The following is a 22769-nucleotide window of genomic DNA, read 5'->3' as shown; positions in this document are numbered from 1 at the left end:
AGAGCTCACAACTGGCTGCCCACTGGAGCTCAGCAGGTGTGAGCCTGCTCAGTACCTGGATGGGAGACTCCTGGGGAAAAACTAAGGTTGCTGCTGGAAGAGGTGTTAGTGGGACCAGTAGGGGGCGCTCACCCTGCGGTCTGTGTGGGTCCTAATGCCCCAGTAAAGTGATGGGGATGCTATACTGTAAAAAGATGCCGTCCTTTGGATGAGACCTAAAACTGAGGTCCTGACTCTCTGTGGTTGTTAAAAATCCCTGGGAATTTCTTGAAAAGAGTAGGGGTGTAACTCTGGTGTCCTGGACATATTTCCCATTGGTTTTAACAATCATGTCCTCCTAATAATCCCCATCTCTGAACTGGCTTCATCACTCTGCTCTCCTCCCCACTGAGAGCTGATGTGTGGGGAGCGGACTGGTGCGTCATCCAGGTGGGGCTGCACACTGGTGGTGGAGGGGAGTGTCCAGAAAAGTGCTATATAAGTATAAGGAATTATTATTATTATTATTATTATTATAGCTCTGGCCATCTCAATGGAGGTCAGTGTTGACTTCATGGTCAGGCACATAGCCACCCCTAACTGCCTCTCAGGGGATGATTATAATTGGGGCACACAGGAGACTACAGCCCCAGCACGCAAGTGGGAGTAAGTGTAACTGAAGACATCCTTTGCTGGTTGAGAGGGCAGAAAAACTTCTAAATTTGGCAGTGGCAGCTCTGCTGGGTGTAGTTTATTGTGAGTGGAGAGGCGTTGAGCCTGCCAGCGCACTCCCACACCGTGGCCAGCGGTGCTCCAGTGTGGTATATTCTGTCGCCTCTGTCACACCCGTGTGTGAACACACTCGGAGGCTGAGGAATTTGGGTTGGGATTCAAAGCTATGGAGTTCCTGGCTGTGCTGCTCTGCCTTTAAGACAGTTGGGACATATTCCCTATGGCATACCTTATTTTATATTCAGAAATGGGCACAATGCCTGTGTCTTCTGTATTGTGAACAAAATTCTGGTAGGTCTTGACTGCCGTCCGAGCAAATTCTGAATGAAGAAGAAGTTAAAAACAAAAGGCAGTAATAGGAACAGGAAACTGTATATTAAATAAATTTAGAAAACATAGTTTCTAAATAATTGAATTCTGTTTTCCAGGGGCATTGACTCTTAAATTAATTACACAGTGCTTTTTAATTTAAATTTTAATGACTATGTCGTGTGATATGTGCACAGTAAGACATATACGTGCATATTAAAATTTCTTAAAGTACAAGTAAAAGTAGCTTCAAAATAGACTAAAATGAATTGGTAACTTTGTTACAAATGCTGGGTGCCATGCATGTAGATTTTCATTGCAAATTTTCGATCTCTGACATGGGCGTTGCTGAGGTCAGAGTCTGCCCACCCCAGTCCAGCAGGAGGGCTGAGCTCTTAAATCGCTGACTGATCTGTTTGTTTAGCGATGTCTGCACTGCGTCCTTGGTTAAAAAAACAACTTTACTTCAGGAGTGTTGTTTTTAATAGTTTCAGCACGCAATTTCTCCTTAACTAGCTGTTTGCTCTCTTAATTCTTATTAAACAGCTCTTCATAGATGATTAACACACACAGCCGGGAATAACCTGTATGTCTCACTCCAAAAATAACTGTTTTCCCTTTTCCAAAACCCGGGTTTCATTTCAGATAACACACCTGAATCTGGGAAATTCCTTATCTCGGAAACTGGTAAAAGTCTGGTATCAATTACCAATCCCAATAAATGTTTCAGAAGCTAAAAGCTGTTTACGAAATGCCCCCAAAAAGTCGTATGGAATAAATTGGTCTGTGATTTGGAAGTGTGGTAGAATAAACCAGAAGAGACGATTGTCCACAGAGATCAGGTTTGGAATCTGTTGGTTTACGTAGCAAAATTGCAGTAATTTCGTGCTCAGTAAGTAACGGTTGCCCTCTAGTGGCCTCAACAGTAATTGACGTAGTTCCCCGTTCCTGCCTCGCAACGACCAGGTGTCATTTGTGCTATTACTAACAGTAGTGGTGTTTTATTAGATTTTACAGTTTCTTTTTTTATCTCCAAGGTGTTTCTAAGGTGAAAGAGGCTTATGTAAAGTGAATTTCAAATAGGACTCGATACAACTAGGGTAGACAGATTTTGAATTTTGTAGCTCACTACGAAAATACATACCGTAAAACACATCTAACATGACATTTATAGCATAAAATCTACAGCTAAATTGTAATGTAGTGTAGATTAGGAAGTCTCCCATGACACCTGTTTTCTCGAGTTTGGTTAGAGGTAAGATAATGGTCAGTGTCATAACAAGGAATAAGAGATATTGCTTTGGATCGCGTCAAATATGGGAAAAATATTGTATTGGTCTTTTTCTAACTGTAGCCACGCACATGCTTTGCTGTATTTTTAATTGCAATTTGTATTTAAAATTACTTCTGATTGTATATTTGACGTCCGGGCTTCACAAATCTAAAATTGAGAAATCCCGGTCAAACACTGGGATTTCAGCACCTCGCTCTGTCACTAGTTTGTGAAATTTTCTGAAGTCATGCTCATTGTGCTGAATTTATTTGTACTTATATGCAGCTGCTCGACGTGGTTTAAAGCAGATTACGCTAAACGGAGACTTGGTGAATTCGGTAACCTGCTCTGAGCAGATATTATTTTTTAAATTCCCGCTGATACACTGTAGTACTACTATTTCTCCCAAGGTTCAGTGTCCAGAAGTAGGAGGGGACTCCGATTCCTTATTTTCTTACTGTTTCCGGTGTGTCCAGAGGCGGGGCTAACGTCTTCTCTAGTTTTGTGATTGGTTACTGAAGTTGAGTGACATTAGAAAGCACCATCTGAAAGTCACCGGAGCTCAAACACTGGAAGCCGGAAGTTGGACCCGTAGATTTCATGTTGGAAGTTGCTTTCCTGATGTCAGAGTCCTGTTTGTAGAGGTAGGTGGCATCTTGTAAGCAAAATTAGACTTTGCTGTTGTAACGTATTAATAACTTCCAAATGTAGTTTTATCTAAATGCGTGATTAACTGCGGAGAACTTCTATAGGCAAAACATCCTACTTACATCACTGTTGAGTCCCTACTGTAAAGTGAAGTCTTGTTAAATAAGATTGTCTTGTTAATCAAAATGTAGTATTAATACTCGCCGATTTCTGCACGATTTGCGAGGTTACAATGTATTGTGTTGTCTAGTAGTGTCATTAAACTGTCTGTGGTGAGGACATGGTTGCAGGCAAGACGAAAGGCAGATGGGTGTAAAAGTCACCAAGCGTGCTCTGTTCTGTAGTCCGTCTCCGTCGCAGCTTAGGACACGTTGAGGGGTGTTATCAGACTTTGTTCTGTAAACAGTGCAAACAGAGGGTGGTGTTTAGGTGTATGTACCCAGTAACGTCAGACACGACTGTATGCAATAAGCAAATTGACCACAGTTTATGCAAGTGTTGTTTGCTGATTTACGCTGACTCAACTAAATAAACTTAAAGTAAATAACAGTAGTGTGAAATTTAGTAATTGGTTGCAAATCCTTTGCACGCAATAACTGCATCAAGCCTGAGACCCACCGACAATCACTGAACTCTTGGTTTGTTCTTTTGAGATGCTTTGCCGAGCCTACAGCTATTTTCAGTTCCTCTTTGTTTTGGGGGAGGTTGTTCTGACTTCAGTCTCCTTTCCAGCACGTAAAATGCATGCTCGACTGGATTTAAATCAGGAGATTGCCCTGCCCAGTCTAAGACTCTCCATTTGTGGAGAACTCCTGGGGTGAACTCCTTGAGGTGTGTTGGCAGTGTGCTTTGGATCATCGTCTTGATGCATGATGAGGAGCCAGCCGATGAGTCTGGAGGCAGACAGGATGTTTCTGTGCACTTCTGAAGTCCATCTGCTGCTACAGTCATTAGTTACATCTTCAATAAGAGCCAGTGAGCCAGTTCCAGTGGCAACCAAGCATGCCCAAGCTATGACACTACCTCCACTATGTTTAACTGATGAGGTGGTGCTTTGGTTCATCTGTAGTTTGTTCCTTTCTCCACAGTTCCTACTTGTCCTACTTTGCTAGAGGTTTATCTTTGTCTCATCTGTCTATAACACTTGATGTTAGAACTTATCTGGCTCATTTCTGCACTTTTTAGTGAGCTGTAATCTTGCCTTTCAGTTTTTGGTGCTGATAGGAGGTTTGCATCTTGCAGTGTAGCCTTTATACTTTTGCTGCTGACATCTTCTGCAGTAGATTGTGATACCTTCACACCTGCATTATGAAGGCAGTAGGCGATTTCAGCGACACTTGTTTTAATGTTTTTCTTCACAGCTCTGATATCTTTTCTATCATCAGCTGCAGCTGTTTTCCTCAACCGATCTGGTTTTTGCCAATTGCTTTGTACACCAGTGGTTTCTTTCATGTTCGAGACTCCAAATTGTGTTTTTTGCCATGCCCAGTTTCTGTGACTTGAATGTCCGTGTAATGTATGGAGGGCAGTGCATATTTGTTCATATATACAGGAGTTATTAGCTGGCGTTATGCACCACGTCATTTTCTCTTCTGTTTGCTCAGTGTGCTTTGCTTTTAATGCTAAATGTGTCACGCTTTTCGTACAGGTAGAGTCTTTCACGTTGAACTGGATAGAGGAGAATTTCACTTCCTTGAATTCTGCAGAGTATTGAATACTAGATGACCTTAGCCCATCTGGAGATCTATGTTGTACCAAAAATAAAACAAGGCTTAAAGTCAACTCCATACTGCATTGAAAATGCACATCGTGATCCGGGTGTTCAGAACCCTCTAAACTGTTAAATCAAGGAATTGCCTAAAACACAAAGGAGATTTTAAAAATCCGCTTGCTCAGAGTTGAGAACAAAAGGCATATTTTGACACAAAAAGTGATGTCTTGCTCAAGGTTCCTAGCTGTGTGGTTGCCGTACCCCGAGACCTTTTTTAGCAGTGACTGGACAAGATTTTTGGATTTGATTAGAAATGAAGAAAGAGAAGGTCTTCCTATTCTGAGTAGTGTGTGTTCTTTCATCACGACTGCAGCCACAAAATGTTTGCAGTCTGACAGGACTGAGCCTCGGCTTTAATTTCTGAAGACAAGGAAGACTGAGCCTTAAAACAACTTCAAAAATAACTATATCAGCAATGAATATGAATGTTCTAGCTGTAACCAAGACTGCGATGTTCCATCGTTTGTTGGACAGAAACCGTGTCAGGGAGAGAGTTACCAAGATGGGGAGACACTTTCCTAACTCTGTAAGTACTGATCTGCCCTTCCTCTTATTATCTCAGACCTCCATGATCAATGTAGGTCATCATCCACCTGGATAGAGTTGATTTTCACACTGTCAGCTGCAGCCCAGTCTGTCCCAGCTGTGTGTTTGTTGATCTGTAGGCCAGCTGACGGTGCATCCTTCCCCTCCAGCAAGTAGAGTCTAGCCAGAAGATGTGGGCGCACTGAAAACCATTTTTGCATGACTGAAATACATATTCCTCTGGCTTTTGTAATACTTGCCTGTTGGTCATGAAGGGTGAGTCGTGTTCACAGCACTGTAAATGAGCCCACGTGCAGATTAAATGAAGTATTCAAGCATTTCTCTTTGTGTACTCCACAACTGGCTATGCGGTTCTGTTTAGTGCTGTGGTCACATCACCTGTGCAGTGGAACAATGCTCAGGGCCTCACAGGTGTGCGTTCCCCCTTTACCCGAGAGAATTGCTCAGACGGCGTGACATTATGAACTATTCAGTTTTCTTTTCTGAACCTGAAATACCCACAGGGAGGTTTCTTTTGTCTTTACGGTTGTGCAAATCTTTTCTCCATTGCAGCGGACACACCTAACTTTTATGAAAACGAACCAGCCACAGACATAACATGACTTCCTCCCAGCACAAATTTGGAAGTTATAAGACAATAAGGCAATAATAAAATGCAAGTCCTATACTGAAGTTGCTTCACTTGCTAAATAAAGGCTTTAAACGAGATGAAGCCATTAGTAGCTAATTGATCCAAGGATCTCATTCAGACATTTCTTGAGAGAAGTCACAGTATAACTACATGGCTCAGTAGCTTGTTCCACTCTCTCACTCCCCTTTGTGTAAAGAGGTGCATCCAGTACAATAATACCTTATGAGTAAGCTTTCTCCTAGTCCCATAGTGCATCGATCAATAAACTGCATCCTGATCCGTCTGTGTAAAGTTGAAATTTCCACATAATGACATCGTCTGTTCTACATACCGTACCTTCAATTCATTGTACAGTAAGTTACCTGTGCATGTCTGCATTAGGTTGTCGATAACATTCTGATTTTTAAGACTGTAGAGTTATTTTCCACTTGCTGGGGATTAATCAGACAGGACACTCGCACTTGGTGATGACGGTGAGGGACGTGCCCCTGACAATCCTATTCTTTTTCCTATTTCCAATGTCACCACAGAGCACATAATGGCCAAGAGCAATACTGGCCCTGTAGGTGCAGTGTCTCTGCTGGTTTTATTCCATCTCTGCTCTTAATGGCCTTAATCAGATCCTTATTGGCTTTTGTCTCCTAGGCGTCTTCGGTCATAACATCGTATTAAACCATGTCCTGTCCACTTTATATAAGGCCTAATGAACAGATGACTTGAATTAAACGAGTGAGAGACCCACAGACCAATCAGCATTTAAAAAAGGCTTTCTTTTAATTTTTTTAAGGCGTCACTCTATTAAAAAAAAAAGCCTATGCAACTTTGTTGCAAAAGATGCATTTCTTAAATTGTTTCACAACATTCTTTATCTGCTTCACTCAAAAGCACTGCTTCTACCATTTCTGTTCTGAAAATGAGTCAATTCCAGAACTTTTAAATTACTGTAGATGTAATTGTGATCTAATGCCTTTAGATTTGGTGAAATCAAAATGGATTTTCCAGATTGACCCATTTTGCTTGGTCAATTAATTGGGTTTTCAAGTATTCCACTAGAGACAACATACTGGAGCACTGTTACTCCACCATTAGGGCTGTTTCATGTCCACACTTCAGAAAGTCTACCCACACCTCTGTGCTCCTTCTTCCTGTTTATAAATGGAAGTTAAAGAGCACACCACCTTCAGTAAAGCCCGTTTAGTGCTGGTCAGATGCTGCCGAGCAGGAACTTATGGGCTGTTTTGCAATGACTGATAGGAGTAAATTCAACGATTCTTCTTCTGATCTAAACGTTTATACAGGTAGCATCAGCTACCGTGTGGACAGATGTGTTCCTCAGAAACTGTGAATGAACAAAGATACTCTCAGTAAATTCAAAGTGCAGTCTGCTGCTTTTCAATCAGGGGATGGAGAACTGCACAAAAGATCAAGGTATGACCCAGAGAAAACTATCAAACTGCCTAAACTGGAATACAGAGACAAATTAGAAAAACAGCTTAGGGACACCGACTCAGGGTGTGTGTGGCAAGGCTTGCAGGTTAGCACTAACTATAAAGGCAAAACCAGCGGTATTTCCCTGGCTAATGCATTTCCAGGTGAACTGGACACCCTTTACTCCCACTTTGAGGCTCACCGAGCCCACTATCAAGGCTCCCAGTGAGCCAGGGGACTTTGTGTTGCAGCTCTTTAAACATGAGGTGTGTAGAGTCTTTAAGAGAGTGAAAGGTGGTGTCTCCCCTCGTGACCTTAAAACCTGTGCTGGTCCGCTATCTCAGATTAATAATAATAATTGCTTACACTTATATAGCGCTATTCCGGACACTCCACTCAAAGCACTTTACAGGTAATGGGGACTCCACTCCACCACCACCAATGTGCAGCCCCACCTGGATGATTACTGATTACAAATTACTGCCTAGTGCCTCTCACTCTGTGGCTGTGAAGTGCCTGCAAAGGTTAGTCTTGTCATACATCAACTGTACCTTCCCAGACTCCCTCCACCCACTTCACTTTGATTACCACTCAGAAAGGTCTGTTTGGGATGCAGTAGCTCTAGCACTTCATACGGCCCTTGGTGAAGAGCATTTAGACAGGCAGAGCACCTGAGCCAGGACGCTATTTATAGTTCACAGCTCAGCCTTGAACACAGTTGTTCCTGCCATGCTGGTCCCGAAACTCAAAAATCTGGGCTTTGGCAGCTCCATCTGCAACTGGATACTGGATTTCCTGACTGGCAGACCTCAGGTAGTGGAAACTGGCGATAAAATCTCCTCTACAGTGATCCTTAATACTGGAGCTCCCCAGGGCTGCTTGTTATTATAAAAATGTTCAGATTTGCCGATGACACCGCAGTTACTGAGCTGATCAGTAACGGCGATGAGTCCACATATTGGAGTGAGGTGGTGCCATGACAACGACCTGGCCCTGATCGTCTACAAGACAAAAGAGCCTATTGTGGACCTCAGGAGACCCAGAGGGAGTCGCGTCCCATTCGGCGTCGAGGGCACAACAGTGGAAACTGTCAGCTGCTCCAGATTCCTCTCTGTGCTCTTTTTCTGCAGCAGTGTAGAAAGTGTCCCCACTAGTGGTGTCACTGTGTGGTACAGCAATACTACCATGCATGACAAAGACGCACCTAAAAAAGGTTTTGGCAATGGCACAGAGAGTTATAGCATGTGATTTACTACCAATCAGTGAGATTCACACCATCTGCTGTCACAATAAAGTCTAATCCGTCATTCATGATCCCAGCCATCCTGTCTACAAACTGCAACATTAAAACACGGACCTAATTCTAATGCCTCTGAAATCAATGCACCTCTGCACTGCTATCCCTTTTATGTTGTTGTGACTCATTATTTATTGGTTGAAGAAGTTCGAGTAGGGAACTGTCAGCATGCATAGGCTGCAAAGGAACAGGTAAAGGTCTATTCCATGCTTAAAGCTGCTTATTCTCTTTTCTTTTACTTTCAACATGGAGTAGACCTTTATCTGTTCCATTACTTATTATTTACTGTTCTGTAATGTGCACATCCCCAGAGATCAGCATAAATAAGAATCCCAATGTACATGTACATATGGCAGATAAATTTGGGGTGTCTAGCCATGGCCCAAAGTACTCCCGCTATTCTTACAGGTGACCCTAAATCGCCTGTTATTCAAGATCAGGATCACTTGTTGAAAGCAGTTGATCAATTAAGGGAGTAATGCTTGAATGAAGGACGTGCTGGCCCTTGATGGATATTCTGGTTTTGATCCTAGATGACCTCTAAATGACTTAATTGGCAACCCCACCTTTTTAATTGATAATGGGAATATTTTTCAGTTCTTGGTAAATCGGCGATTTAAAAGCTACCCATTACACGTCCTGGAGAGCACCAGTCCAGGACCAGAGTTAGAGGGGTCCAGTTTTTCCAGAAGCAGTTTGGGGTTTTTGACTCTGATTACTGTGAATTGCCCGTTTAAGTTTGCATTTTGGGTTTTTTTTTGCATTTTGTTTTACAAAAAGGGCGTTTGTACCATTTCGCCTTCTCATAGTATTTGAGGTACAAACCTGCATCGTTCGATTTGTTTGTGTCCAATTTGGCAGTTCTCACAGTGCCATTCAAGGGCTATTGCTGTCTGCTTTAGCTTTCTTGTGCTTTAACTTTTACTTGAACTTTATTGCCATATGTAACCGGTACATGTACTGTTACAATGGAATTCTTACTTACAGAAAGTCTCTCGATTGTAAAACAAGTGTAAAAACACAAAGTGCAAACAGTGCATCAAGACAATATACAGACAAAAAGTAGACAGTGTACAAGTAAACATGTAGACAGTTTGAATGTAACTAATACAGACGTGTAAACAATGACTGGAGATGTGCAATAAATAAGAAATCATAATGAGGTAGGTGGTGTAGGTGTGGTCCGAGGGGCGTGGCTAAATGTGTTCGCCTATCTCACTGCTTGTGGGTAGAAGCTATTGAGGAATCTGGTGGTACGTGTCCGTATGCTCTTGTATCTCTTGCCTGAGGGCAGTGGGGTGAAGAGCTCATGCCTGGGGTGGTGACTGTCCTCTGTGATGGCCAGAATTCTACCACGGTCCTCATAGAGCTGTTTAATCTCGGTGAGACCACAGCCGATGATCTTCTGGGCCATATTGACCATTCTCTGCAATGCCTTTCTTTCTCCAGAACTGGTGTTGCCATACCACACGGTGATTCCTGTGATCTCAATGGTGCAGCGATTTAGTTTTTATATTTTTAATTCTTGATTTCAAATCGAATTTCCCACCTTCGTCAGAGGTGGTATAGCCACATCCTCGCACCCGAAGAAGGCTCCACAGCCGAAATGTTGTGCTTCCTTTCTTCTCTTCTCAGCATGGAGTACAGCTTTAATTGTTCCTTGGTTTGATATGGCGTTTGGGAATGGATTCAGTAATATCTGAATTCTCAGATCTTTCGGTGCTCTCTGGTGTTTCTTCAAGATGACTGGTTCAGGTCATACAGGTGTGCTGGGCTGTCAGTGTGGGGTGCTGTGCCCTTTTAATGTCAGACCCGGTGTTTTGCGTTTTGGTCTGGCGGTGAATGCGCTAATATAGAGAGGTTCAGGTCCATGACAGCATGGTCCACCACATTAACGCCCAGAGCTGAGCTGCCAGTGAACTTTCCCAGAGAGTCCCCCTCTGATCCAGTCATCGATGATATACGGAGCAGGTCCAGCCCACGACGGACCCGTCACGGCTCTCGTTGCTCTCGTCGTTGTGGCTGTCCCTGTGTTTGTCACAGCAGGTCTCTCTCAGGGTGGATTCTCTCTTGGCGCTCGGTTGTAATGCCTCAGGTGGAAGCTTCGCCCCTTTGGCTTCTCAGCCAAGCACAGACAGAACCTCCTCTTCCTCTTATACTCCGCAGGCTTTTTTTATTTGATTGCGGCAACACCTCAACAGCAGGCTAAAACCGACCCCCCTCCCGCTGTCGGTGTCTCTGTCCTGCCCTCCCCCTGTCTGTCCGAGCTCTCTCCCTCTCCCGCTGTCGGTCTCTCTGTCCTGCCCTCCCCCTGTCTGTCCGAGCTCTCTCCCTCTCCCGCTGTCGGTCTCTCTGTCCTGCCCTCCCCCTGTCTGTCCGAGCTCTCTCCCTCTCCCGCTGTCGGTCTCTCTGTCCTGCCCTCTCCCTGTCTGTCCGAGCTCTCTCCCTCTCCCGCTGTCGGTCTCTCTGTCCTGCCCTCCCCCTGTCTGTCCGAGCTCTCTCCCTCTCCCGCTGTCGGTCTCTCTGTCCTGCCCTCTCCCTGTCTGTCCGAGCTCTCTCCCTCTCCCGCTGTCGGTCTCTCTGTCCTGCCCTCACCCTGTCTGTCCGAGCTCTCTCCCTCTCCCGCTGTCGGTGTCTCTGTCCTGCCCTCCCCCTGTCTGTCCGAGCTCTCTCCCTCTCCCGCTGTCGGTCTCTCTGTCCTGCCCTCCCCCTGTCTGTCCGAGCTCTCTCCCTCTCCCGCTGTCGGTCTCTCTGTCCTGCCCTCCCCCTGTCTGTCTGAGCTCTCTCTCTCTCTCCCTCCCCTGCACACCAGCTGACTCCACTGATTCGGGGCTTTGCAGCTGGGCTCTGAAAGTGCTGCCTGCTGCAGATCCTTTAACTGAGCACTGTGTCTGTACACAAACGGGACAACAACAAAAAAAAAAAAAGCTCGCACCAGCCAGAAGCCCCGGGTGAGCCAGCAGCGGAGGGGCACAGCATTGCTGCCCGGGACCGTTCCAGTCAGTTTTGAACTCGTTCACATCTGCCTTTCTACCCGACGATTCCTCACACAGCTCTGCCCATTGGTGAGAAAATCGGATTCTCCCACAGGGGCACTTTCTCAGTACTGTATCCCCCCCCCCCACACACACACACACACACACACACACACCTGTCTTCCTTCCTGTGCCCGTAATGGGATCCAGATACTCTACCTGCCTGCCACCCTCGTGGTCAAGGACAGCTCCTCCTCCCTCTGGCACCCCACGATCGGAGGTGCCACACGCCACATGTACACGGTGTTTGGTTGCGCGGCTTTTTTATAAAAGCCGCGTGAGGCCGCTGGGTGCAAAAGTGCCCGATTTATTTAGAAACTGCTGGCTTGCAAGCGGCGGTCAAGCTGTCATGTGCAGCACGAGAGGAAGTGTGAATGCACGGAGCTGGGAGGGAGGGGGGTGGGCAGGGGCTGTGTGTGAATGTGCTGGGCCCCCCTCTCTCTCGCCCTCTCACTCTCTCAGCCTCTCAGCGCAGTGGGGCTGCAGCCAGAGAGACAGGCCCAGGGTGGGGGGGGGGGGACACAGCACAGCCCGGAGACCACCAGCGCGACGCTGGCCTGGGGAGTTCGCAGATCTCGAGGAAAGGGAGAAAAGCAGGGGGGAGACGTTCACAGCGACGGAGGCATCAGAGAAAAGGAGGGTCTGGGGGCCAGGTGATTGGGGTCACTTGATGTAGCGCCCTGTGAGGAGCTGGTCCCCGATTATAGCAAGCGAGACCCAGAGAGGCCTTGTCAAAACCCGGGAGCGCCGCAGTGGGGAATGCTGGGAGTGTTGTCCTCTGATGGCAACTGGGGGGACCCGGGAAGAGAGCATCGTGGGGAACGAGTCCCTGCACCCCTCGCTGTGGGTAAGCAGCTCGGCGGCTTTCGGGTTTATTTTCAGCTTCACTGCTTCTCCGTGGTGATCTTATTTTCCTGCAGGACAGTGAGGGTTGTCTCAAGTTACAGAGGGTGTCCACCTTTTTCGAAAAAGGAAACAGGCTTTCTTTTCTTCAAGCAGATGAGGTGGCCAGGAGTGCAGAAAGGTCTTCATCTGCCCTTTGGCTGTGTAGCTTGAATGCAGCAGGATGCTCTTCAGGCTTGAGCTGTGAGGTCAGACTCAGGTGGCTGTTTGATTTGTGTACCAAGTCCTAGTCTGCTTTGTTTCGTTTGCCTTTATGGGTCAAAATGATCATTTGCAGTTGTTGGCCCTGTTGTACTGTCAGCACAGTAAAAACTGATTTATAATGTAATGTGTGGTGAGACTAGAAAAGGTTTTTTTCCCCCGAAACACATGAGGATGCAAATTGAAAATTGAAAGATGCCCATCTAGAGCTATGCTTACATGCAGATCTTTTCAGATCATGCTTAGCATGTCATTTAAAAATGGAAGTGAGTGAAATATAGGAATTTCTGCCTGTCTGCCTTTAATCAAAACTTTGACCTATGTACCAGTTACAAATTACAAACCCAGGTCGTGATGACAGCTTGTATCAAAACAGGGTCTAACCAGCAGGTTTGAAGTTTCCTGCTGGCTTCAGGAGTACTTTTTCTGCCTGCTGTGATGCCATCCAAGAAAACAAATAACGTTCTTGTTGTCTTATCTCCCAAGGGTTTCTGTTCATTCTATCCAAAAGAAACTGCTGCACGTTATTTGCGGGTTTCAAGCCTGCTGTTTTGGAGATCCCCTGTGTATTAGTTACTGAGGCTACAGTCGCCAACCTGTGACCGGCTGGATACCAGGTGCCTGACAACTGACACCTTTTGTCTTTTGCCAGGGTTCCTCTTAGTTTTTTTTTTATTTATTGTCTTTCATTTATTTGATGATTTGGTATTTATCCAAAGTCGCACCTGGGATTCAAACCCACAGACTTGTAAGGAAAGGAAGGCAAACTCTTACATTCCCTTCCTTTACTAATTTATACGATTTACTTACTACTTACTGGAGTGATTTGTGTGAGGTGGCCTGCTCAAGGGCACAACAGCAGTGTCTCCCCTGGGGTAAGAACCCACAACCTTCCAGTTATGAATCCAGAAACCTGAGCACTGCACCGTTCTGCTGCCCTACAAATGATGGCAGCCAGCATGAAACTTGAACCTGTAACTCCTGAAGCAATTTGAATGATCAAACAGCACCTGCTTGGCCACAGTGTCTTACACATGCTGTATATCTATTATGTATTTTTGTGACTGACATTCCTAGTGATGAGCTCTAAATTGCAACACTGCACTATGGAGCACTGTAAACCCAATGAAAATTCATTGATAGAATCATTAAAACACAAATTACAAAGAATCCCCAGAAAGAGATTAATTACAGGTGTTCGAAGTATGTTGATGTGACAGTGGCATCAAAGAGCATTGTGTTTACTTTGGCTGCGATCAGGCCTGCAGCACTTACTCAAGAAAGTTACTGCACAGGGAGCTGCCCAGGGCAGACAAATCCACTGTATGGTTCCTCAGTGCGTCTGTCCTGTCTCCAGGTGTGTCAGCGTGTGGTTGCTGATGCTTCTGTGAGCTCTGGTAGTCTTCAGAAAGGCTCTCCTGTCCTGTGAGATGGAGACTTTAGTGAACTAGAATCATGCGTTCGAATGGCAGCAGTTTCGTTTTCTAAGTAAAATCCGATCGTACGTTGTGGAGTGATGTGATGAGTTTGTGCTCCTCAATTACGTCACATAGGAGTTCTTACTTTTTAGAATATGACCCTCCTTCTGTTTTAACAACTGTGTTGTGTGCTCTTCTGGGTAAGAATTAGTGTACAGCCCTCTGTACTGTGTTGAAGTCGTGAGGGTTCACTGGGGATAGTGGTTCCAGTCCTTTCTGTCGTCAGGGGGATACCCACAGGTTTCCCTTCTCCTCCTACCTCTTTTGTTGCTACAGATCCAAACCCTTTTTGTCCACTATATTCAGATCAGCACCTAGGAGCCACCTTTTTAAATGCAACTGTGTGAACAAGTCAAGGCTTGTTAATTTGGAACACTCTTTTTTGACTATATACAGTAGTAGCCTTGTATAATATCTGCTGTACCATAGTACCTACTGGAAAATCTACTGTCTTTAAGAGAAAGGAGAGGTTGCCATAGATAGATACCAGAGATACCATCTGAGACTGCTAGCTGACAATTCTCAGTTCTGTTCAGCACTCTCTAGCAACATGAGCTAAGATGATGTGCTTGGGTTGTTTTTCTGCATCTTTTCCTCCAGTAATAAATGATCACAGATCTGCTGCAGTCGTAATGCAGAGGGCTGGAAGTTCTGACCTTTCAAAGAGGAACACACAAAGCCTTGCATCATTCTGCTGTTTAAATAAGATCTGTCCCCTCCCAGGAGCACCTAGAGAGAGGCATAGGTATGTGCGCTGTAATCCAGGTCCATCAGCGGTCAGGGCTAGCCCTCCCTGGAATGCAGCTGTAAATACTAGATAAGTGTTAGACCTTGGCTGCTTGCAGGGAAGTGGGATTTCTGGACTGCAGAGTGTAACTGGATCCAAAGGTTAAAGCTACCGCAATAGGATATCGTCTTCAGTCCCTATAATGGACAGAAAGCCTGCCAGCAGGAGCTAGTTAGAAAGTTAGTACATTTTTTCTCTCCGTCTCACTCTGAATGAAACTTTGTTTCATTCTCCAGTGCTCACGTGGAGGTAAGATTTCTTAACCTATGCCTTTTTTTTTCTTCCGCTTCTTTTTGATTTCGCACACTTCAAATTGTATTTTTTGTTCATGATAACGGTCAGAAACAACATGTTTGCGTTGGTTGGTTCAATAACGTTGCTCCTGGATGCAATGCCATATCCTCTGTGGTTCAATCAGTACTGAATCTGTTCCTCTGTAAACTTTATTGGTACTTGTTTTTTCTGCCTGCGTCCGTTTTACACACCAGAGCTGTTTTGTACAGCTGAAAAACTCTATCCAGCTTGTCAGGAGGAAGTGGGACTCACTGTCCTGCCCACAGAATGTATGAAATGGTCTCATATCCAATGCTCACTGGATCTATGTGAAGAACAGGCTGAATAGAGGCTTTTTAAGATGCTCTCCAGTCATAAGATGCGTCAGAGCTACCATGCTCTTCATAACTGCTTGATACTTTGTGCACAGTCTGTAAAAGGGTCGAATTTATTCTCTGTTGACCCAGCAGGGTGATGGCTGTGAAGGGTCTGGAGGAGACCCACTCAGTGGTCAATGAGCTGCACTCTCGCCCCCTGGTGGGTGTTTCCCGTCGAGGGCAGGAGGAGCGTGTGTACTAACCCTCTCTCGCGGCAGCACAGGCTCAGGTTGCATGAACCCCCCCTCGCCCTCTCCTGCAGTCTCAGACCATGAACTACGTGGGCCAGCTGGCGGAGACGGTGTTCGTGACCGTGAAGGAGCTGTACCGGGGGCTCAACCCCGCCACGCTGACCGGCGGCATCGACGTCCTCGTCGTGCGGCAGCCCGACGGGTCCCTGCAGTGCTCGCCGTTCCACGTGCGCTTCGGCAAGCTGGGGGTGCTGCGCTCGCGCGAGAAGGTGGTGAGTGAGGGGGGGGGGAGTCCGCAGTCCAGTCCAAGTCTCGCTGGCCGAACCCGACCAGACCAGGGAGGGACTAAAGAGCTCTGACGGGCAGGGGAGCACAGACCTGCTTTATAGAAGGGCCTCTCATCCTCATCCCTAGAGCTTCAGTGTCGGTTTGAACATTCCTTGTGTAAATGTTTGAGTTTAAGTGCAGCGTATTTCATTACGCCAACTAGCTCTGTTGGTAGAGCATGAGACTCATCCTCTCAGGGTAGTGGGTCAGTGTCCCACGTCAGGCGCCAGGTCCTCCACGTTAGAGGTTGGGCACAAGGCTAACAACCCTGTCCCGTAAAAAAACTAATGTTACAGAAACAGCAACAGGATGTTGCTGCCCCTACAAGCCGGAGGGCATAACGGGCAAACATCCATCCATCCATCCATCCATCCATCCATCCATCCATCCATCCATCCATCCAAATTCCATAACATGATTTCCAGCAGGGTTGTGAAAGAAGAGAATTGCTAATCTCTTTAGACATTGAATACCGTTGCTGCTCTTCTTGAGGAGCCTGTACAAAATTATTCGTACTACTTTTTCGTTTATTCTGCTCATTAATTGGAAATGATCGCAGGCCGTGTGCGTGAAGGAGTGCAGGACAGTGAAAGGGTCCCACTGACACAAGCAGGGGGCTCCCTCCTCCCCATCCCAGCACACCTGTCCAGGATAGGTATTCTTTGGGAGGGGGTGTCATGGCCTCCGCTTGAAGTCGCCGGGAGTGGGCGCCGGTTGAGAGCGGTTGTGTATACCCGGCCCTTTGGGCTCAGTAACAGGTGGCTCTGGCCGGCAGGTGGACATCGAGATCAATGGGGAGCCGGTGGAGCTGCACATGAAGCTGGGCGACAACGGGGAGGCCTTCTTTGTGGAGGAGAGCGAGGACCTGCAGGTTTGTCACCGGCTGCTCCCAGCAACCGTGAAATGTCTGTTTTTGCCAAATTGTAAGTGTGACAGTGGAGCACACCTCCCACTGCACTCCCTACTCAGCACCTGAGTCTCATCAGGTCTGGTATTGAAGATCCCCACGAGATCGCAGAAGTGGTTCAAGTTCTGAACTAGCGTTCTAACGAAACGGCTACTAAATTATTATTTTCCCTTTATAACATATAACATCACTTTATTAACCCTTTACAATTTCTTGCATTAGGAATTTGTCTTTTTCACATACCCCAGCTTTCTCTCCATGAGACACACAGACAGGGAGAGAAGCTTGGGGTCAGAGCGCAGGGTCAGCCATTGTACAGCGCCCCTGGAGCAGTTGGGGTTAAGGGCCTTGCTCAGGGGCCCAACAGAATAAGATTCCTCTGCCAGCTGCGGGATTTGAACCGGCAACCTTCCAGCCACAGGCGCAGATCCTTAGCCACAGAGCCCTGCCCCTTTAGTGGAAAGACCCTTCTTTGTGTAGAGCAAAGAAGTCTTGTCTTATGATACGACGACACACCTGCACACCGCTCACTCCCTGGCTAAGGAAAGGAGTGCTCTGCCGGTGCTCAGGCAGTCCATGCAGACCCACACTCTTACAGAAGAAACTTGCCACACTTATCTTTCTTGTTGTTTGTAAGGCTGTTCTTTCCTGCAGTGCTGTTTTGCCGCTGTGCTTCTTTGTCTTTCTGTCAGTGGTGTACCAGACCACAGCACTTTCCTTCCTGATTATAGGTAATGAAAGAGACAACAGTACCTGGGCTGTCTGTCTGTAGGCACAGTGAACTTGTTAAAGGTGCATGAGAACAGTATATAAATGTGTACAGTTATTAAGAATTTTCAGAATTCTATTAGAAAAATACTTTATTGATCCTGTGAGGGAAATTGCAGAATTTACAGGCGAGTTATGTGTTTGATATAAATCAAATCAAAGTTTATTTATCAAATGCACAACAATACAGCGTGCAGCAAAATTAAATGAACTGTATATTTCCATATCTTTCTCTGCTGTCTGCTCTGCCTGTATGTTGCCCAGGCTCGGAGCACAGATTAAGCTGTATGGTCAAGGTGGTGCCGGGCCACTGGGGTTGGGTGGGCAGTGAAACGCGCCAGAGACCCCTTTGAGCTTGCAGGAATAGATGTACCGCTCCTCCTGTCCACGCTGACTGACTCTCCTGGGAGGACTGTGTCGGATGTCCAACACAAGGGTGGATTTGTATGAGGAGCATGTCCACAGGGGGGGTGGACAGCTGGGTTGCTACGAGAAAATAACTGATTTCCAGTTTCTTTAAAAGACTTGAGTGAAGCAAGAAAGTAATACAATTTGTTGCTTCAGTAATAAATAAATTAAGCTGGCTGTCAGATCAGTGAGTGCTCCTGACCCCTGCTGACTGAGTTAATTATAATAATATTTGTGACGGCAGCCAAAGTGCTCCAGTCTGCTCACCACACACCAGCTATCATTGTTGAGGAGAGCAGAGCGATGAAGCCAATTCAAGATGGGAATTATTAGGAGGCCATGATTTGTAAGAGCCAATGAGAAATTTGGCCAGGATGCCGGGGTAACACCCCTACTCTTTTCGAGAAACGCCCTGGGATTTTTAATGACCACAGAGAGTCAGGACCTCGGTCTTACGTCTCATCCGAAGGACTGCGCCTTTTTACAGTATAGTGTCCCTGTCACTATACTGGGGCATGAGGACCCACACAGACCGCAGGGTGAGCGCCCCCTGCTGGCCTCACTAACACCTCTTCCAGCAGCAACCTTAGCTTTCCCAGGAGGTCTCCTATCCAGGTATTGGCCAGGCTCACACTGCTGCTGTGAGCTGCAGGGTAATACAGCTGAGCGTTGAGCCCGTGTCTCTCCCGCAGGACAGGGTCCCAGCACACCTTTGCACATCCCCCATCCCCCTGGAGAGCGCCGAGGACTGCGAGGCCCCAGGGACGCCTCTCAGCGGCGCCTCCCGCAGGAAGAAGCGGCGACGCAAGCGCACGCGTTCGGACGCCCCCTGGCGGGAAGAGGGGAGCTCCTCCTCCGATGAGCGGGACGTCCCGGAGAGCGAGGGATCTGGGCCAGAGCTGCCCGCACACCTAGCAGCCAGGTTAGTCTGCCAGTGCGGCTCTCTGGTCTTTTCTGGATGGATTTTAAACCTGATAGTATTTTTCAAGCGCTTTGAAATCGAACCTTGAAACTCCACGCCAATCTGCAGTCATCACCCAGTTCCACAAAGCGTCACTTTGGAAACAATTTGATGGGCCAGCGAATGATGACACATCCATTGCAGCTGCGTTATACAGCAGCTACCGGCATGTAGAGTAGAGTTTATTGTCATATGTCCAATAAACATTGCATTGGAATCCTTATTCTTATTCACGCGGATCTCTCAGGACATACACAGTACAGCAGACAACACCACACAATGTAGACAGCACATTACAAACATAAATAATAACAGGAGCCATAAATATGTAGTAGTGAGAAAACCACATGGAAGACCATGCAAAAAGTGCATAGTGCAGGTTTGTATGGAGTCTGAGGCATTGCAGTTAGCTGTTGAGGATGCATACTGCAGTAGGGTAGAAGCTGTTCTTAAGTCTACTGGTCCATGTTAGAAACTGTTTATGCTGTAGTGTTGACAGGTGTGGCTGTTAATGTGGCAACACTGACTCTCGCTTGCACCTTAGTGTTTGTTAGATTGGTCCAGGTCTCCTCATATGATGCATCACTGGCATTCCTGTCACTCATGGGCAGGATAAATCAAAGTGCAGATCTGCTTTCTTCCTTGTATCCAGATGGAAAAACACCATCAAGTCCTGAGTTTGGGTCATTTTAAAATGTTTTAAACTCGGCATCACACTAAAGCTTTACTCCCGGTGTCTCAACAGCAGTTCTGTCTACTATTCCTTTTCGGAGGACCCGACGCCAGAAACGGGCAACACGATGTCCCGAGACGTCCATCCCTATTCCGATGGAGAGTGGTCGCTCTCCGAGAGGTGAGCTTGTGCTCGTATGGTATAGCTCCCCTCTGCTGTTCCTGAGGCAGGAAGGTGTGACCCTTCAGCAGGTGTGAGCCTGGTCCAGTACCTGGATGTGAGATCTCCTGGGGCAAAAAAACTAAGGTTGCTGCTGGGAGAGGTGTTAGTGGGGCCAGCAGGGGGCGCTGACCTTGCAGTCTGTGTGGGTTCTAATGCCCAAGTGTAGTGAGGGGGACAATATACTGTAAAAAAGGCGCCGTCCTTCAGATGAGATGTCAAATCTCTGTGGTCATTAAAAATCCCAGGGTATTCCTCAAAAAGAGTAGGGGTGTTGAGTATTGGCCTTTACCAATCATGGCCTCCCAATAATCCCCATCCATGAATTGGCTTCATCACTCTGTTCTCCTCCCCACTGAGAGCTGATGTGTGGTGAGCGTACTGCCACACATTGGCTGCTGTTGCATCATCCAGGTGGGGCTGCACACTGGTGGTGGTGGAGGGGATCCCCATTACCTGTAAAGCGCTTTGAGTGGAGTGTCCAGAAAAGCGCTATATAAGTGTAAGGAATTATTATTACTAAATGGCAGCAGGTGGCTGCAAGCACAGACCTTGAATCTGGGGTTCGGTATTCTCAAGTCAGTACTTCTCTCTCTTCCAGCGTGTTCCAGAGCCGACCCTCATCCCCCAAAAGTGATTCAGAGCTGCTGGTCCGACCACAGGAGTCTATGGGGCCCCAGATGCAGTGGGCCTGGGGCCGCTTCCCGAAGGTAGGCAGCCCTGAGGAACAAGAAACAGGATCTGGGTCAGGTCACTGCAGGCCTTTCTACCTCCCAGCCCTGTTTGAACAAACTGGTTCCACCCACTGTAATTGTCAGCCCATGAGTGTACCACAACCTTGTAACAAAATTGCAGACAACCTGTTCCTTAAACCAGTTGATTCACTAGACCATCTCAACTTCCACAAGCTGCTACATCATTTAGCAATATTTATCACACATGTATTAAATTAGTGAATACGCTTTCTTGAAATTGAGGGCGTCCGTGTTTACATCTGCATTTGTACAGCTGATCGTAAGTTAATGATATATTAAACTTTATTTTATATTGCAACTTTAAAAGTAGCACCTTTTCCGGTAAGTGTAAGAAAAGTTATAAGGATAGCAGATTACAAAATGAGCTTATAAGGAACACGAGCAGATAGAGGTGCAGCAGAGAATACAAGATCATTAGAAAATGGAGAAGACACAGACACTAATTAAATGCCTTTCTGAAAAGAAATGTTTTGAGGACGGATTGAAATGCTTTCAGGGTTGGGTAGTCAGACATTCTTGGGGATTGAATTCCAGAGATTTGGGGTGTAGCAAGAGAAGTCCCTTTCACCCATGAGTGTAGATGAGCTTGGAGAACATATAAAAAAGTGAGATGAAAAAAGGTTGCAAGATGTACTGAGGTGCCAAGCCATGTAGAGCCTTATTGGTGAGTATGAGGATGGTGTTGACCCCGAACCTAATAGAAAACCAGTGCAAAGACTCCAAGACAGGGGTAATGTGATGGCTTGCATGCAACCTGCTCAGGATTCTGGCTGTCAAATTCTGAACATATTGAAGTTTGTTCAGTGTGGATTTAAATACCCCGGTAGGTTAGGGTGTTGCAGTAATCAATAGTCTGGTGGTATTGAAAAGAATGATATTTTTACAATATTCTTCGCATGAGGGTTAGAAGTCAAGCCAGAATCAAATCCATCCACAGATAGGGTTCCTGTATTGGTTTTACATAGTTGCTGTGAGGTGCCGAGCAGAATGACTTCAGCATGGTTGCAGTTTAAGCAAATTGGAGTCATCTAGGTTTTTACATCAGAGATGCAATTAGAGCAGTGGTTCTCAAACTTTTTGGACCAAGTACCACCCCTGATCAAACCAAAGCATCCAAGTACCACCTACAACTCATCTTCTCATAGGAACCCCAGAAAATCCCAATGACCAACATGAGCGCCCGTGTGCGCACACACTCGCATACACATGTAATAAATATTAAAATAAATTTTATTTGATATAGCACCTTTAAAGGTGGCTTCTCAAAGTGCTTTACAGAATGACAACAGGAACAACAACAATTAAAAATAAATAATGAAAAAGCACCATTACAGCGAGAGGGGTGAGCCTGTTTAGTTGACCAAAGCAGAAGGGAATTCATTGGTCGAGCCTTGATACAATGCACAACAGAGTCAAACAGATTTTAAATCGTCAGGCATTTTCTTGACGGCCAAGGCCTCGCGATGGATGCTGCAGTGCGTCCACTTCATATCTGGAGCAAACGCTTTAATTCGTGCAGCTACACCGCTGCGTCAGCTTATCATCACTGTAGCACCATCTGTACAAACTCAGACGCATTTTATCTAGTCGAGGCTATTCTCTTCGATAAATTCATTCAGAAGCTGAAATATGTGCTCTCCTGCAGTTCCTGTTGGTAGCGGCTTATGGAACCGAAAGCCCTCATGGGACATGCCCTCAACTCGTATCTAACGTAAACGAGCAAACTGGCCAAATCAACGACATCTACAGACTCGTCTAATTGCAGTGAAAAGCAGCTGCTTATCTTAACGCGCTCTATCAGCGTACTTTTGACATCACCCGCCATATCAATAATTCTGCGAGTGACTGTCTTTCGGAGGGGGCAGCAGGTCGAGCTGTTTAGCAGCCTTTTC

At 46.2% G+C, this 22769-nt stretch overlaps 1 protein-coding gene across 1 annotated transcript in view; it reads left to right on the top strand.

Moving 5' to 3' along the window:
* The first annotated feature begins 2887 nt into the window (after positions 1–2887).
* Positions 2888–22769, top strand: part of LOC148818137 (phosphatidate phosphatase LPIN2) — a 36185-nt gene continuing 16303 nt past the window's right edge. The window contains exons 1-6 of the mRNA XM_088937733.1: positions 2888–2937; positions 15931–16131; positions 16962–17057; positions 18962–19191; positions 19976–20083; positions 20724–20832. Of these exons, the coding sequence (XP_088793859.1) occupies positions 15940–16131; positions 16962–17057; positions 18962–19191; positions 19976–20083; positions 20724–20832 (735 nt within the window). The 5' untranslated portion in view covers positions 2888–2937; positions 15931–15939. The remainder of the gene's footprint in view (positions 2938–15930; positions 16132–16961; positions 17058–18961; positions 19192–19975; positions 20084–20723; positions 20833–22769) is intronic.

This window comes from Atractosteus spatula, chromosome 19 (genome assembly GCF_055471065.1).
Source record: "Atractosteus spatula isolate fAtrSpa1 chromosome 19, fAtrSpa1.hap1, whole genome shotgun sequence".
In the NCBI taxonomy this organism is placed as follows: Eukaryota; Metazoa; Chordata; class Actinopteri; order Semionotiformes; family Lepisosteidae; genus Atractosteus; species Atractosteus spatula.
Note: the sequence above shows the minus strand (reverse complement) of the source record. Positions and strands in the feature narration are given on the sequence as shown.